Raw genomic sequence first — 15,847 nt, forward strand, 5'->3', positions numbered from 1 at the left:
CGGCAGCAGACGGCTTGCGAGAAGTCGCCCTTCTCGCAAGAAGAGGAGCTTGTATCTCCTTCCGTCGTCTGTTCGAAGCTTATAGCTCCGCGAGACGGTTACCGAGTAATACGGCACCGCGGCGAATTCTCGCGGAGCATACTCCACCATGATGGGCGGCGAATTGGCTGGCCCCTTAGCTGGCGGCGGCGGTGGTGCAGCGGCGGTTGGCGGTGGCCTTGAGACGGCGGCTGGTGGTGGCCGAGATGCGGCGGCTGGTGGTGGCCGAGATGCGGCGGCTGCTGATGCCGGTGGTGCGGCGACGGCCGTTGTCGGCCGAGTTACAATGACCGGTAACCCGCTCCAGGGCCGTATTTTTACGGCGCTGGTCGGTTTGACTCGTGCGGTGGTCGGCACGGCGGTTGGCCTCGTCGCTCTTCGCTCCTGCGATGGCGTGTACGAGACTATGCCCACGTCGCCCGGAGACTGGCGCTTCCGCCCTCGTGGTATCGGCGGCGGCGGTGTGACCAGGAAGATGGCCTTCCTCCGGTTCTGAAGGTCCGACCGCTGGATACTGGTCCCCACTCGGGAGACAGTGCGGACCGGCTGCGAAGGCTTCGACGGCGTCGTCTTGGAGGCTCGTCTGCCAAGAGAGCACCCCCTTTCAAATAAGGCCATTCCCGATGTAACGGTGCAGCCTGCAAGTTGCATCGTTATGCACATAATAATATTTGGTAACATAAATAAATTTAATTTAAATTAATTTAAAAAATAAGTACTTTGTTCTCTTAAAAATAAATGTAGATACAATTCAAAATATTCGAGAAAAAAATTTTGATATGAGAATAAATTTTGACGTGAGAATAAAATTTTGATATAATTACTATAAAGAGATAAAAATTATAGGGTCTGCAAAGTGTCTCAATATATTTTTCCACTATTCTTTGATCCACTATCTTAATAATAAAAGACAAATTAGACTCACCGATTGATGCGCAGCAGCGGAGTCTGTATTGTCGTTCTGTTGATCTGCATAGTTGATCTGTAAAATACCAAAAGAAGATTATAGTTGCATTCAAAATAATAAATATTTACAACATTTTCAACAAATGATTGAATTATTATTTACCGTAAAGTTGTTCCGCCGGCGCCCGATGCTCCTCCCGAGCCTCCTCCTCCTCTCAGTGGTTTTCAAAGTATTCACATGCGATCGCGACGCGAATATGAAAATCGCACGGCACTTTAAATGGCACTCCGCGTTTTATATTACTGCAAAATTACGGCGGAACGATATTATAATAATCATATGATATATTAGCCGACACTCTCGACGCGTATTTTGTCATATTAGGACAAAAGTTAAACTCGAATATCGCTCATCGCACGGAATACGCGTTCGACACGCTATGTACGCAACAGGTAACGTTAGAAAAGGGAGAGAAAGATGAAAAACTGTGAGGAGTAATAAGCATTGTGGGTAGTTGGGGGGGGGGGGGGATAACGCGCCGATACGCGAACGGTCTGCCTCGCTCAAGTGCCGCCGTGCGAATAGTCCAGAAGCAAAGATTCATTTATATAAGATCGTGTCGAAGGATCAAAGTACGATTTGGGAGTAGGGGAAAAGAATGTGTGTACCGATAGTGCGTGCGAGAGAGAAAGCATGGGAGTGAGGGAGAAAGAGCATAGAGCTCGTAGGCTACAAAGCGAATGTAAACAACCCCACCAAACTTCCCGACACTGTTAGTCAACGAAATTCCTAATATGATATATAATATTTCGAACATTATAAGATATTCTTTTTGCGTTCAATATATAAATTTAGTATATAAATTGCGTTCAATATATAAATGTTATTATAAAATACAAAATGTCGATTTGCGTGAACACTGCTGCCCGCGCAACGAATTTTCATGAAACAAATCTTTCGAAATACGCGATTTAATCGATGTACATTCCCGACGCGTCCCGATTTATATAAAAACAAAGATAATACCCGGATACATTTCGGCATTCTGTAGAAAACAATAAACGAAGGATATTTGTACGAAATAATTTGCTCATTGGGGTAAAGAGAGTTTGGCGGTTAAGCGTAATGAGAGAGTAATAAAGGTGTGGTGTGGAACTTGTTAGGATGGTAGAAATTGTAGAAATAACATACCAATACGCTCCGATACATGATCCGCCCTGTATGAGTGTCGCCGTGTAAAAAACAATAGGATAATAGCAAAAATCGCGCAAAGTTTGATTCGGAAAAATGCGTGGAATGTACGCGATACATAGCGTATGAAAGTGCGAAGGAAAGGGGACGAGTTTCTCGGCCGAGGCCATATGGTGAAGTTGTCGTCGCGTTAGAACCTCATATCCCCTCTCACTCGTTTTCACTATTTCTCTCTTGCGCTAAGTATGAACGCATACATTCCGCGCATTCCTCCAAATTAAAATTTGTGCGAGACCTTGTTTTTACTATTATCCTGTTGTCTTTCGTATAGAGCGAATCGTGTAGAACAGCGAATCGTACAGAGTGAATCGGTGCCTTATTTTAACCATCCGAACAACTTCCATACTACTTTCACTACTGCCTTCACTATTGTCTTATTACAATTAACCTCCAAAATCACTTCCCCGGTTCTATAGAAAGTTGAACGTATCCGTGCGATGATATATTCGAGTATTATTTTTGTTCTTATATGATAAAATACGCGTCGGGAGTGCCGCGCTTATAATTAATCAGATTTTCACGAGTGAATCGCGAATGAATCGTGTTCCCTTATACTGAGAAAAGGAGCAGGTTCAGGACGAGCATCGAGCATCGGCGGAACAACTTTGAGGTATTTGTCATTCATTTATTATTAATTGTAAGATATTGGACAGAACATAATTGTTTAAAAGACAAATAAAAGGTTTAACGTGCGCAATTATTTTTTAATACTAATTAATTTAAACTCTGCTATAATCAGAATGTTCTTTTATGTTTTACAGATCAACTTTGCAGATCAACGGAACAACTCCGCTGCTGTGCATCATGCCGGTGAGTAAGTTCAATTTTTTTATATTATTAAGATAATGATAGTAAATTTAATCGTATAAATTTAATCGCGTATAAATTCTAATCGCAAAAACTCGGGATTAAAAAATTTATTTGCATAAATATTATTTGTTATGATATGAGATAAAGAAATGCTGTCAATGCAATGAAACATGAAACAACATATTAATTAAACATATTAATTAATACACTTCTCTTTATATGCATAAAACATACAATGTATATTCAAGTAGTTTGGACGTAGCATAAACGCGACGCAGACAACTTACAAAGTTATCTGCACGATTATCGTTGATAGTATCGTGAATGTCGTGTAATCATGTTTCCGAATTGTTTCTTTGTCGTTTGATAATAATTAATTGAATTTTTGCGAATATATCGTATTATTTATTATAAAATAGTGACAATAAGAGGAAGAAAAAACATTGTTCAATTTTTAATTTGTTTTATATTGATACAATATACAGTATAAAATAAATACTAAAATGACAATATAAAATAGATAAATAATAAAAATATAGCATAAAATAATAATATATAGTTATTTAGTAAAATTCCATTTAGAAAATAATTACTATTAAAATTTTACTTCTTAATATATAAAATATATTTAACTAATTTAACAATTTAATCAATTTTAGAGCAATAAATACATATTATTATAACAATTTCTTAGTTTATCATGTGTGATGAGAAGTTTGTCAAACTGCTTAGTTTATCCTAAAATCTTGAAATTTCTACTTACCGCTGATTATATTTTTGATGATTATCTCCTATCAATATATATTAACAAATTGAAAATTGTTCTTCCTCTCATTGTCACTATTTTATAATAATACGATATTCACAAAAATTCGATTAATTATTATCAAGCGGCAAAGAAACAACTCGAAAACATGATTACACAACATTCATGATAACATACAGATATTTTGCAGCAACATATTTCCAAAATTTGTGCTGTATGAATTTATCTCTTACAAAGATCGTATATTATCGATATGTAAATATTATAGATATTTGCATACTTTAATGTTATTCTATATTTATTATCGTTATTATAAATTTGCAATCAATTAGCAAACAAACACTTAATTTTGCTAAATATTTGAATTTAATTTTTAATGATAGAGGTTCCAAATTAACGACAGTGAAATAAATGTTCGTTAATTGATGAAAATTCGGGAATATAATTTAATGATCATTTCATGTAGGTTTAAAGGGATTAAAGGGCAGGATTTTTTAAAAGATTAGTAGTTAGAATTATTAGTCGTAATAATTTTGTTAATACATTTTTTCTTATTTTATATACTTTATTGAAGTTTATATTATTGTTTCGTATGTTACGTATAAAAATTTAATTTATAATTGTACATTATTTCCCATTTGCCGAAAAATCTTCTTTACTGGAAAATATGGAAAAAATGTTGAATCGGTTTCTTGATAGAATTGCAATGATCTGCAATTTGTTTAAATGTTTCACAGCATTTTTTTAGTAAATACTTTCACTTTCTTCAGTTTCTTAAAAAAATTGCCGAGTTTACTCTCGGTGGAATCTCGTTCTACTTTTGCCAGTTTATTATCTAAAAATTAATATATTTTCTCTCAAATCCCCGAAGTCCTGAGATCTTGATTTGCTCTAATACCTAGTTGCATTAACCGGTAAATGACGAGGAGAACTTCGTTTTCGAGACTTCATCGTTTCGTAGTCTGCAAGAGCTTTTTTTCGGAGGATCTGGTCTTCAGACATTTCACCGTCAGAGTGATTATCGTGATGACGGCCCCGATGAAAGAAATGACACCAAAGACGACCAGCACCGCGAACCAATTTTTGAACGTGCCGATTTGGTCGTCGCAGTCGTAGCTGTCGGTGTCGTTAAGGTTGAGCGTCGACAGATTGACCGGTCTCAAGGAAATTGATTTGTACTTGCGTCTTGTGCCGGTGAAGTTATGCTCTCTCCTGACGAATCGGTAGGATATAACGTAAGTGAATCCTTGACCATCGTAGGACCCTTTGGCGCTGTAGTACTGGATCAATAATTCGTTTCCGCTGGACGTCAAAGGTACTTGAATATTGTTGATATCCCAGTGAGACGCGTCGCAATACGACCACATCAAAAAGCTATCGTTTACCTGCAAATTCGGTCGTTGGTTTATAGCAATTATTTTGCAACTGAAGGTGACAATTCCGTAAATTAACCCTTTGAGTCCCTATTTAGTTGCATTATTAAAAAAAATTATTATCTTTTTATAATAAAATAATCATAAAAGCTTATTTCGCTTTTAAAATCTAGAAATCATATACTAAACTGTCTATTATCTATTTTAATTTATATTTATCAATCAAAATTAATTAAACTGCTTTGTGTTAACGTATCGAAAATAATTGTAACGTGGAAGATCGGAAATTTACTCTCGCAGAATAAATATTATCGCTACTTGTGAAATTCATGCACCGATATGATAAAACTGTAACCGAAGTGTGATAAAATTAGACAGATCAATTACCCGCGCTCCATTATAAACAGAGATTTCGTTGCCCGGACAATAGTTCAGACTGAAGTTCCGTTTGGTCTCCGGTTTCTCGTGGCCAAACTCGTTTCTGAGGATCTTTATGTAGATAGAAACCTTCTCCGCGGTTCTGCCGAGAAACTTGTAAGTGCACACGGTGTTGGGCGGATACCAGCTCCGCGGGGATTTGATGTTCTCCCGGCTGTTACGGACGGAACTTCTATATACGAATGCGCAATTTGCGTGTCTCGTCACCTGCGAAACGCGCTCTTCCTCCTCCTCCTGCAGGGTCACCTGAAAACCATCGTGCGTCACAGTGCCGTCCTTCCGCGCGAAAAATTCCAGGATCACGTTCCTGCCGCGTGAATAAATACGCGGTACGCGACCGTTGCCGCAAAACCGCGAGATTTCAAGAATCTTCCCGTTCACGTTTTCCAGAAGCGCAAGGTAATCGCCGCTGTTACACGTGACGTTTCCCGACGATCGATTCCTCCCAAGATATTTGTGTTTCGACACCTTAAAAAAAAAAGATAGAAGATGGTGTGTCAGATAGAAGCAAACAGCCCGATTCTGGGAATATTTCTTAATGTAATTAAATCTTCTCTTTGAATCTCCTCTTTAAATATCCTTTAGATATCAATCGATGTTTCAATGGCGTGCTTTCAATTTAAATGAAAGAATGTATTATTATATAAAGAGAGAAGAATCAAATATCAGTAGCGCCAATTCATAATTACATTTGATAATGACACTTTAATTTTTAATTGTGCGATCATCAAAACAGATCTAAATTATTTATTTGTTTATGAAAAAAATTGTTAATCTTTTCGTTCTTTCTTCAATCGTTTATAATTTATAAGTAAGAAAAGTTTTAAAGACATCCGCGAGTTTTTCAGGACACTCTGTACATTCCCTATTAAATTTATTTTACCTTGTATTACTTTACTTGGGAAAGCTATTAGCAAATCATTCACTAATGCATCTTTCCCGCTTAAACAAGTTACGTACCGTCGCGCCACCGAATGTTTCATTCGGCCCTTCAGGATCGCCATTGAGATAATGGTCCGGGACGACCCTTCGCTGGTCCTTCCTCGTTATCTTCGAGCGCATTGATTTTACGCGAAGCTCCGGCTCGCTCGTGTCAGACCTATGCGGCGGCTCTTTGTGACGATATTGCTTCCCTCCGTGCCGCTGCGTCGCCTTTTTCTCGTAGCGCCGCCGCCTCGTTAATCGTCCATTCGTTTCCTCGGTACGTTTCATCTCGTGTTTGTTTCTCGGTCGATTGTCCCCGATAATAGATTCATCCGCTTCGACGCGATCCCGACTCCTTACAGCACGCGCGACTCCGACGTCCCCGTCCTCGAAAGAGTCCTCGCAATTCTCTATTCGGCAGCTTTCTTGATCGGTGTAATTCATCAAGTCGAAGAGATCCTCCGGTTGACCGCCTATCCTGAAGCGACCGGCGCTTGACTCCAACGCAATCCTGCATCTAAAAATATCAAACCAGATGTTCGATGTGCAACTGCGTAATTGATAAATTTGTTTTAAATGATACATATTTCATAAATGTTGCGTAGAACTAAAGAAAAAGAACTTAATTGAGATTTCAACATGTTCTAAAAAATATTCAATCAAAATTAGCTGGACAATTCACAGGACATTGATATGCCTCGGTCACATACTGAGAGAAAAAAAAAATTATAATCCAAATATCACACACTTTTCTCTCATATATAATAAGAGAGTAGAATTTATAATTTGAGTTTGAAGATTTAAAAGAACAATTTATCAACGTATATTTAATCTAGAACAAGATTTGGCTTATTAAATTCGATAAAGACGATAGCATACCTGATCCCACGCGGATAGACGCTAGGATAAGCTGGTGAAGTCAGCTTGCAGGATCTGCGTTCGTCGCGCACCGTGCACTCCACAGAACACGTGGATGAGGTGGATGCGGAATAGCCGCGATGACGCTCAATCGCCAAGCGAATTGGCAAAATAGAAAATTGAGCGGAAAAGATAACTGGATTCGCTGAGGCAAACTGGGCGTCTGATGATAGAGTGATCGTCAGATCGGGACCACGTCGCAGAAATAATCTGTGAAGTTAAAAATGAATAAAATTTTATTTTAAAACGAGACCTCATAAATGGCTAATTTCCACAAACGAGGCTAATAATCAATAAAAATAGTCTTGAAAGAATATTCAATTATGAAATAAACAAAAATATATATATATGCGCGCAAATAAAAAATTATTATTAATGCTTCTGTGGAAGAATGTGGACCAACGAGATGTAATCTATAAAAGAATGTACCTTGTACTATTTCCAGTCACGTGGCCGCAATATCGGCCTGTTTCGTCGTCGGAATCGTCGGCATTATCGGAGAATTGAAAATACGCACCTTCGCATCGAGCTTCTTTCAGAAAGCCTACCTGCAATCTCCTGACTTTTATCTCGATTACCTATCCACACACGAAAATTTAATTAATTTTTATCGTTAATTGTTCACTCTAACTTATTATTATTTATTTATTACATTATTTTCTATTTGCTGCATTTACTAATGCATTTATTTATTCATTACCGATCTTTCTATCATCGTATTACTTCCATGTGTAAAATGCATAAGAAATTTAATGCAGCGCTCCGTTAAAAATAATTGCAACAGATGTAAATAAACCTGCGGATCTCTGAGCGGTGCCCTGATTCTTACGATACATCGACCCATTCGTCCTGTCCAGCGAATCCAGCCGACCGAGTTTCTGATGGTACGGTTGCAGCCTGTGAAATGCAAAAAATATATCGTTCAAATGGCAAAAAAAAAACCAATATATATGTATAATTTGCATTTATAGTGAAACACATATATGCAATGAAAAAAATACGTAACTGGAGAATTTACGTCTGAAAAAACATCCAAAATAGGGAAATACGTCAGATAATTATAATTTTATTTCTCATTTTCCTTTATTTTGTAAAGGCAAAAAACATGTATAAAATATAACAACCAAAATGTTTCGGATAAGATAGAATTCAAATGAGCCATTCGGTTGTCCTTACAATGGCCTTGTTCGTTGCTTCTTGTTTCTTCGGCTTTTCCGCGAGATTCCTTTGAGGTTGAATCGATCTCTCGCGGAAAATGTTTTTGCGGAAAAGAATAAAATACTGCGAGAAATAGTTATCGAAACGCCGCGGGTGCTTTCTCGATGAAAACACGATCTTATTTATTCAACGACCCTCGACTGCGCGTCGGACTAATGAAATTACTCAGAGTTTACCGGCTAATTAATTGCCATTGATGTAGCCAATCTTACTGAAATGAAGCGCCGTTTGCCGATGCTGCGCGTCCCGCCTCCTTATGCCCTACCGTTCCGTGTACTTCTGCTTCCCGACTCAGCTATATTTGTCATCTCAATTTTATCATGCGTGCACGTGTGTGCGTATACGCGTGGAATACCTGTGCTCGCACATACAACGCGATGTTCGATTAGTCAGTTGCTATCGTTCAGCAATGCTTCCGCGATACTTCTTACGCTTCTTTCGCAAATTATACTCAATTTTTATTTTATTATTATTATAAATTAATCTTAAATGCTGCAAAAATATTATTTTGCAAATACAACGAATAAACATAGCAGACACAATAAAACTTTCGATTAATTAATGTTATCATTTACTTTGGCATATTTCTTCGTTTTTATGTAAGCTATATCATGTTTCTTTACTTTTTTATTTCTCAAGAAAAGCGTATATCTCATCTTTCACTAATGCATACGAGTGGTGCAAGCCCATCCATATCACAGACGCGTGACAATGCATACGATTAATTACACCAAGTATCCTCAGGCAGTCGCTTCTGTGCGCGTAACGATTTTCTCGTTACAAGGGGACATGAATAGTCATAAACCAGAGACTCCTTTGATGCATCGGATAAAAGAAAAACGTACAAACGACATCGTGAAGATACTTATTTAGGTTTTATTATCGGCATAAAAACATTTTCGATGCATCGGATGAAAACGGGTCAACGGCATCGAGATATTCAGTGACTTATTGTTGTTTTATTATCGCCATAAATGTAATTGTGTGTAATGTGCACATAATTTTTATGTAATATAACGCGACCGGTCCGTTTAATCGTTCATTTTTATTCGAAAGCTTTCGTCGGTAATTGTACAGGAACAGTGCTAAATAGAGCTGTCTCTCTCAATTTAAGCGAATGTCATTTCATTATAAAGGTGATTAGCGTTCTTTCTCGATTGAGTTTTACCCCTCGTACTTCATTAAGCTACGCAATTTCATTCTCATCGAAGCTTCCACTGAGATTACATTTTCTCTGGAAGCGATTTATCACGCCAATCCCCAATTATTTGCGACAGCCGAAATAATATTGTTATATTATGTAAAAAAATCCCATATTTTTCCTTAAGTAACATTTAATATATAACTTTTAAATTAATAAATAAATAATGTTTCATGAATTATCTTTTCACGAAAATTGTATTTGCTTGCACTAATACGAATCGATAGTATGGGACAAATGATTTCTCAACGATAACGCTAGCTTGTTAGCAAACAAACTTAGTAACGCACCTCTGATCTCGACGGAAGCCCATGAAGGATCATTTAGCGACAGGATCAGTAGGAAGAGCAGGTACAGCGCAGTTTCCGATCTCATCTTCGCCGCGGTGTATCACACCGACGATCCGCCCTGCTTCACGTCCTCCTCCCTGTGCTGATTGGTCTTCCGGTTTTACTCATTTTCCGCTCTTCATCCGCACAGGCTCTCCTTTCATAAAGGCGAAGAGAGGTGCGCTTATCTGCGAAACAAAAAACATTGACGGCGAAACTTGTCCTCGTGATTAACGCCACGTACATTAACTCGTCACTTATAAAAGGAACCAATAAATTAAGTTAATTAAACATAGGGAAAAATTCCATCGTTGCAAGAGCACTGGCCGGTGTCGAAAATTAGGAATTCGTTTGACGAAAGTGAGTTTTTCTTCGTCTCTTTAATTTGTCCATTCGTTTAGGATTCTTCCGATGCGTCTCCTCTCGCAAGTTAAACGCACGAAAATAAAAGACGGGATAAAGTTGAAGGATTGTGGATAAACGGAGAGAAGGAACGATGGATATACATGTATAAGCCGACCGCGAGAGAGCTTGCAACTTCGGGGAAACGATGCAGCGAAAAATTCCAAAGTTCTTTGAGCCGTCTCATGCAGGAGGACAGGTCACGGCCAGTGATCCCTTCCGAAGAAATGGCGTCGGTCTTTAAGAACTTTCCGAGATCTCTCTACCCCGGTGGGATAGACGATGGCGGCGGCCGAGCTTGTTTTTTTTCAGTAGAAAAAAAAAAGACAAAGGGTAATCTAGTCTTTTTATTTTCTGGAGACGCCGAAATGCCGAAAAGTTTCACGTTGAAGATTCTTTCTCTATCTTCTTTTTCCAGCAGAAGGCTCACGCGCGTTTGTAATCAGTTCCTGTCGGCTTCGACAACAAAGCGAAAAAGTGCACGCATATCGAAATCACCCACAATGCTAAAAAACAAAAATTATTTTCGATTTCACTCTTCTCCAACTTCTACTTTTTTTGTCAGAAATTTTTTTATCGGTAAAATGATAATTATATTTGACGTTACGAGAAAATACATTTCATACCTCGAGTGTCTACTTTAAATTTGTCAGCGGTGGCGTATATATTTTTTTTTAGATATATAAATAATTAAATAAGCATAAAGTACATGGCTCGAGTCAACTGAAAGTTGCATCGAACGGCATCGGTGATGCGTGCTTCGATTCTCGATTTCATCCGAATTTAGCGGCACGCGCGCAAGGGCCACTTTTCACCGGAGAGTGGCGGTTCTGGTTATTTTAAGCAATTGTTAAGTGCTCTCGCAGGCTACACCGAAAACACATTTACACACTTGCGTCTCATCAGGCCATGATTCAGCAGGCTCTTATCTCGCCGCTTTGTCCGCCCCTAATAAATGTAGCGCGGCTCGGGCCACCCGGACGGTAATCAGTCTTGCCCTCGTAATTATCCAAATCTCGTAATGTTTTTAACGGCGCTAATTAAAAATCAGAAGCTATCTTGTGCGCGTCGTCGTTTGTTTTTATACTTTTCTATCGTGGCGCGCGCGCTTTAATTACGCGCGTCTCACGATAATCCGTCGGCGCTCTTTAATTTCCCATTACACGCTCGATAATTAAATAGAGGAGCTCTCTCGCTAAGTGAACCTATTTTCCCAAAGTTTTGCATTATTTGAGAATGACCCGTCGCAACTTCATCAAGCTTTAATTACGGACTCTCCTCGGTGAATCTGCAACCGATTAAATAATTCAATTCCCTGAAAGAATTAAATTTTAACTGCCGTGAAAGTTACGATGATTATATATTTACAATAAGTTGCATGTAATTCTGCGCGCGTACTGTCGTGATAAAGTGAAAAATATTTATCACATGAATAGTAAATAAAACATAATTTATGAGTCATAAATAAATAAATTGTTATTACATGCACAATATATTCATTAAATTGAAGAAAATATATAAATATACATATATAAATTAATACATATATATTAATTTAAAAATACAAGCAGAAATACTTACGATTTACCTGTTTAAAATTGCGAAGTTTTCTATAACATTCTTTGCACCTTCGTCGATGAATATCACGTATTCCGGATTAAACAATGAAATAACGATAACATTTCTCGCAAATTGATAGAACTTGAATCCAAACACTCGATTCCGATCACTTTGTTACTTCGTAAATTAGTTGTAAGTGGTAAAAAATTTCAGCGATTTTATTTGATTAATAAGACATGGAAAAATGATATTGTTTGATATTAACGATACCGTTTATCACAGTCGCGTGCTCCGTATCGTACTGCACGACGTTTGAATTCTCTCCGTCTGTCGCGGTGAAAAACTTTTTCCGGCGCGACACGTACCGCTTTTTATCGGAGGCAGGGCACACGTGTCACGCGAGATTATTGGCCTTTGTGAGCGGGCTGACAAATGGTCCACCACATATGGCGCGTCGCGCACGACTGAGGCCAGATTTCGGTCCGGCGGCATCTCCCTTTCGCCCTCGCCCAGCCACCCCCACCGTGGACCGCGTCGTGCTTTGTCGCTGCATCACGCAGAATCCGCGCGTATCCTACTGCGATATCGTTAACGAATACCTCGCAATAATACTTTTTACTCCTCGCAGAATAATCGCCACAACAGACTCCTAAATTTAAATTTCTAGATAGCGCAAAAAAAGAACTCTGGATGTCCATAAATTTTTTAAAGATTATACACGCATGTATTTTATATTTTTATCGATCTATCGTTATTATATTGTTACTTTTTTCTTATTGTTAGCGTGCGTTAACAATCATAAAACGTAAAAAGATATAGACGCGCTTCGTATGAATTGAGCTGCAAATTACATGAGATAATTATAAAGCTTGCTAATTCTTTCGATTGATCTCGTTTCGGATTTCTCTAGTGGACGTGCAGACGACACACGTATATATCCAGCGACCAAACTTGAATGAAACTTTCTGGGAGATTGCTCCCGCGGGAGTCATGACGGAGGCTAATACACTTTAAGAATATCACAAACGGAAATCGTGAAAAGGGCAATCTCGAAAGGTGCCATTTAATTCGAGGAGAACCTTCGCATTTTCGCCAAATAAGTTGACTTCTCCCAAAAAAAGACATGTTTTTATAATATATAAAAATATATATATTGCATATATTTTATATTATGCAATTTAATTCTAAATACGGTGTCGTGAAATATTCTTTTCGTCTTTAATTATCGCTTTTAAAAATTAAAATGCATTCCTAGGAATTAAAAGAGAAGAGGAATTCGAAAATTTCGAAAATCAATACGGAATTTTACAAGACGTGTGTCGCTATAAATTTTTTAGTTACTTTCTTTTCTTATTAGATATATTAATTAAATATAAATCGCCTACCTCTGTTGTATCACCTTGCTATCGATTCCTTTTAGTACAGTTTACACTACTGTTCAGCCTGCATCAAGTGGTCCAAAATAAACTCGAATCAAACGAAGCGACACACCACGAGTCGCATAACAGCGATTCGATCAGGCGGGCTGCTCGGCTCGAAAAGAGGCGGCATCTCGCTGGGAAAAGAGTCCGACGTGTGAAGGGACCGTCGAACTTTTCACAAACTCGAAACTTTGGATCTTCCCTGCCGTGAAGCCCCGGCTGCTCTCGCCCGCCTGATCCCGCTTGCTCATCCCGCTCACGTACGCGAGGGCGGTTGTTTTGGCGATGAGGGTAGCTGGGATTCGCTCTCGCGCGCTGGCGGTGCGCTCTCGGCAAAATACGAGATCCGAATTATTGGGATCCGTTCCGGCCAAAACCATCGCGATTTTCAAGTGCGACACGTATCAAGTCGATATATCGTCGCGGACAACGATATATGCCACGAGCGTCCTTCCTTTCATCCGGATTGTCACGACGGGGGGGAAAAAAACAGGCTCGTTAGGAACAACGCGGAAAAACGCGATATTGAACGGAAGGAAAAACAAGAGTCTTGCCTTGTAATAACACCGTTTATAACGAGAGGTTATCGATCAAATCCGATAATCATCAACAATTACTAATTTAGAGAATAATTGTCACTTTTGATTCGTTAGTTTTAACTTTGAACAGCATTTCAATGGTTTTATGATATAATAAATATTTAAAATAAACAGATAGAGGAATTTATTCTATTGAAAGTGTATAAATGATTCTTTCTCTCTTTTTCTCTTCTATTTTTTCTTTCATTGATTGCATTTTGAAAGAAAGAAATAAGTTTGAATCTCATGGTAAATCAAAGCTTCAATTTTCGAATTTCTTCTTGAAAGAGGAGGAGGAGAAGGAGGAGGATATATGATTTTAACTTTCACCAAAAATCCGCATCTGCTTATTTCACGGAAATAAAGGGACGGAAGTTCTCTCTCGAGTGCACATTGTCGGGTGTGTTCATCGTCATTATTGGCGGGATTCTGCGTATCGAGCGGACAACAGAAGTGGCTTGTACCCGTCGCTAGGTACAAAGAGCACGCGGGGGATTCGCGGGACACCCCACAAAATTCCAACTGCAATAAATTATATTCGAGGCACGTGCCAGTCGTAGGGGTGAGCGTCGTGTGTGCTGTACCAAATGGCACTTTCATTGCACTTGCCCCCACGGTCTTTGCATCTTGCCGAGTTTCGTCACCCTCCAATTTATAGTTCTTCATTTTTCTTATTTTTTATTATTTTTTTTTTTTTTTCGAAAGATAGATAAAGATGTTCGACCAAGGATATATATTACTTTTTACGTTACGCACATGTACATTCTTACAGTATACGAAGAGTAGAACAAAAATTATGGACCTAATATTTGAAAAACTGATCTGAGATTCTATTTTATTTTAGACGCTTAATCTTCTTTCGTGAGTTGTCCTAAATCCGATGAGATTTGAAGTGAAGATATTTTATCTTCGAGAGATATCTACTGGATAGGATCATTATTTTCCAAAACGCCGTGGTGCGTAAGCGCGCGTAACGTGCGTGGGAAAAGGGGATGAGCCATTACGCAGCGCAAGATACATCATTTTTCATACTTTAACGATAACGATATATACGGGTATACGAATAATTCGACATGAGATTCGCTCGCACGCGAGCGAGCGATAATAAACGATACAGTGAACAAGTGATAATTACGACGAAATCGTGTTTTGAAATTTAATTGTAATCTTCGTACAGAGCTCATTAGGAGCTGAGCTCAACCTACTAAATTTAACAAGTATTCTCATTACAATGCAAAAAGAATATATATAAATTTTATCACAAATTGAATATAATCCTAATTTCCATTCTTTTACAACATTCACAATTATCTTTATTTGCAAAGATAGATTTTATTAGACACATTTTGTTGGACAAACTTTAAGTTTGAAATGAAAATTTCACTTTTCTTTCTGTTTATTCAGATAGCTCTGCATCTTTGAATTTTTAAATTGTTGAATCCCTTTACATTGGGATTCCTAAATTTTGCTTTAAACTCTAAATCTAAAATCTATAAATTGTAGATATCATCCACGTAGCAAGATACTTTTTTCAATTGGATCCTCTCAGAGATAAGATTAGATGTTGTGTTAAGTTTTCCCCTATAATTACTAGATCTCTATATTTCTGCATCTATCAATTCGCAAGTCATTATCCACAAAAGATTTATAGATCCCATCTATAACTGACAATTGTTGTTTGAAAGATCATGAGACATTCGTCGTTAACGTAT

At 38.2% G+C, this 15,847-nt stretch overlaps 1 protein-coding gene across 5 annotated transcripts; it reads right to left on the minus strand.

Annotated features, from left to right (window-relative positions):
* Positions 1-4,301: 4,301 nt before the first annotated feature.
* Positions 4,302-12,756, minus strand: LOC105674801 (uncharacterized). 5 transcript variants are annotated; one of them, XM_067349701.1, is made up of 8 exons: positions 12,165-12,756; positions 10,136-10,362; positions 8,127-8,323; positions 7,856-8,004; positions 7,388-7,636; positions 6,545-7,025; positions 5,534-6,052; positions 4,302-5,158 (listed from the first exon to the last, which is right to left on the minus strand). In XM_067349701.1, the coding sequence occupies exons 2-8, from the start codon at positions 10,218-10,220 to the stop codon at positions 4,721-4,723; spliced, it is 2,118 nt and encodes a 705-aa protein (XP_067205802.1). In that variant the 5' UTR covers positions 10,221-10,362; positions 12,165-12,756; the 3' UTR covers positions 4,302-4,720. The 5 variants fall into 5 exon arrangements, with proteins under 5 accessions (XP_067205802.1, XP_067205801.1, XP_067205803.1 ...); XM_067349700.1 differs by having other exon boundaries at positions 12,158-12,756; XM_067349702.1 differs by having other exon boundaries at positions 10,136-11,864; positions 12,158-12,756.
* Between the last annotated feature and the right edge of the window lie 3,091 nt (positions 12,757-15,847).

Source organism: Linepithema humile, chromosome 2 (genome assembly GCF_040581485.1).
Source record: "Linepithema humile isolate Giens D197 chromosome 2, Lhum_UNIL_v1.0, whole genome shotgun sequence".
Taxonomy (NCBI): domain Eukaryota; kingdom Metazoa; phylum Arthropoda; class Insecta; order Hymenoptera; family Formicidae; genus Linepithema; species Linepithema humile.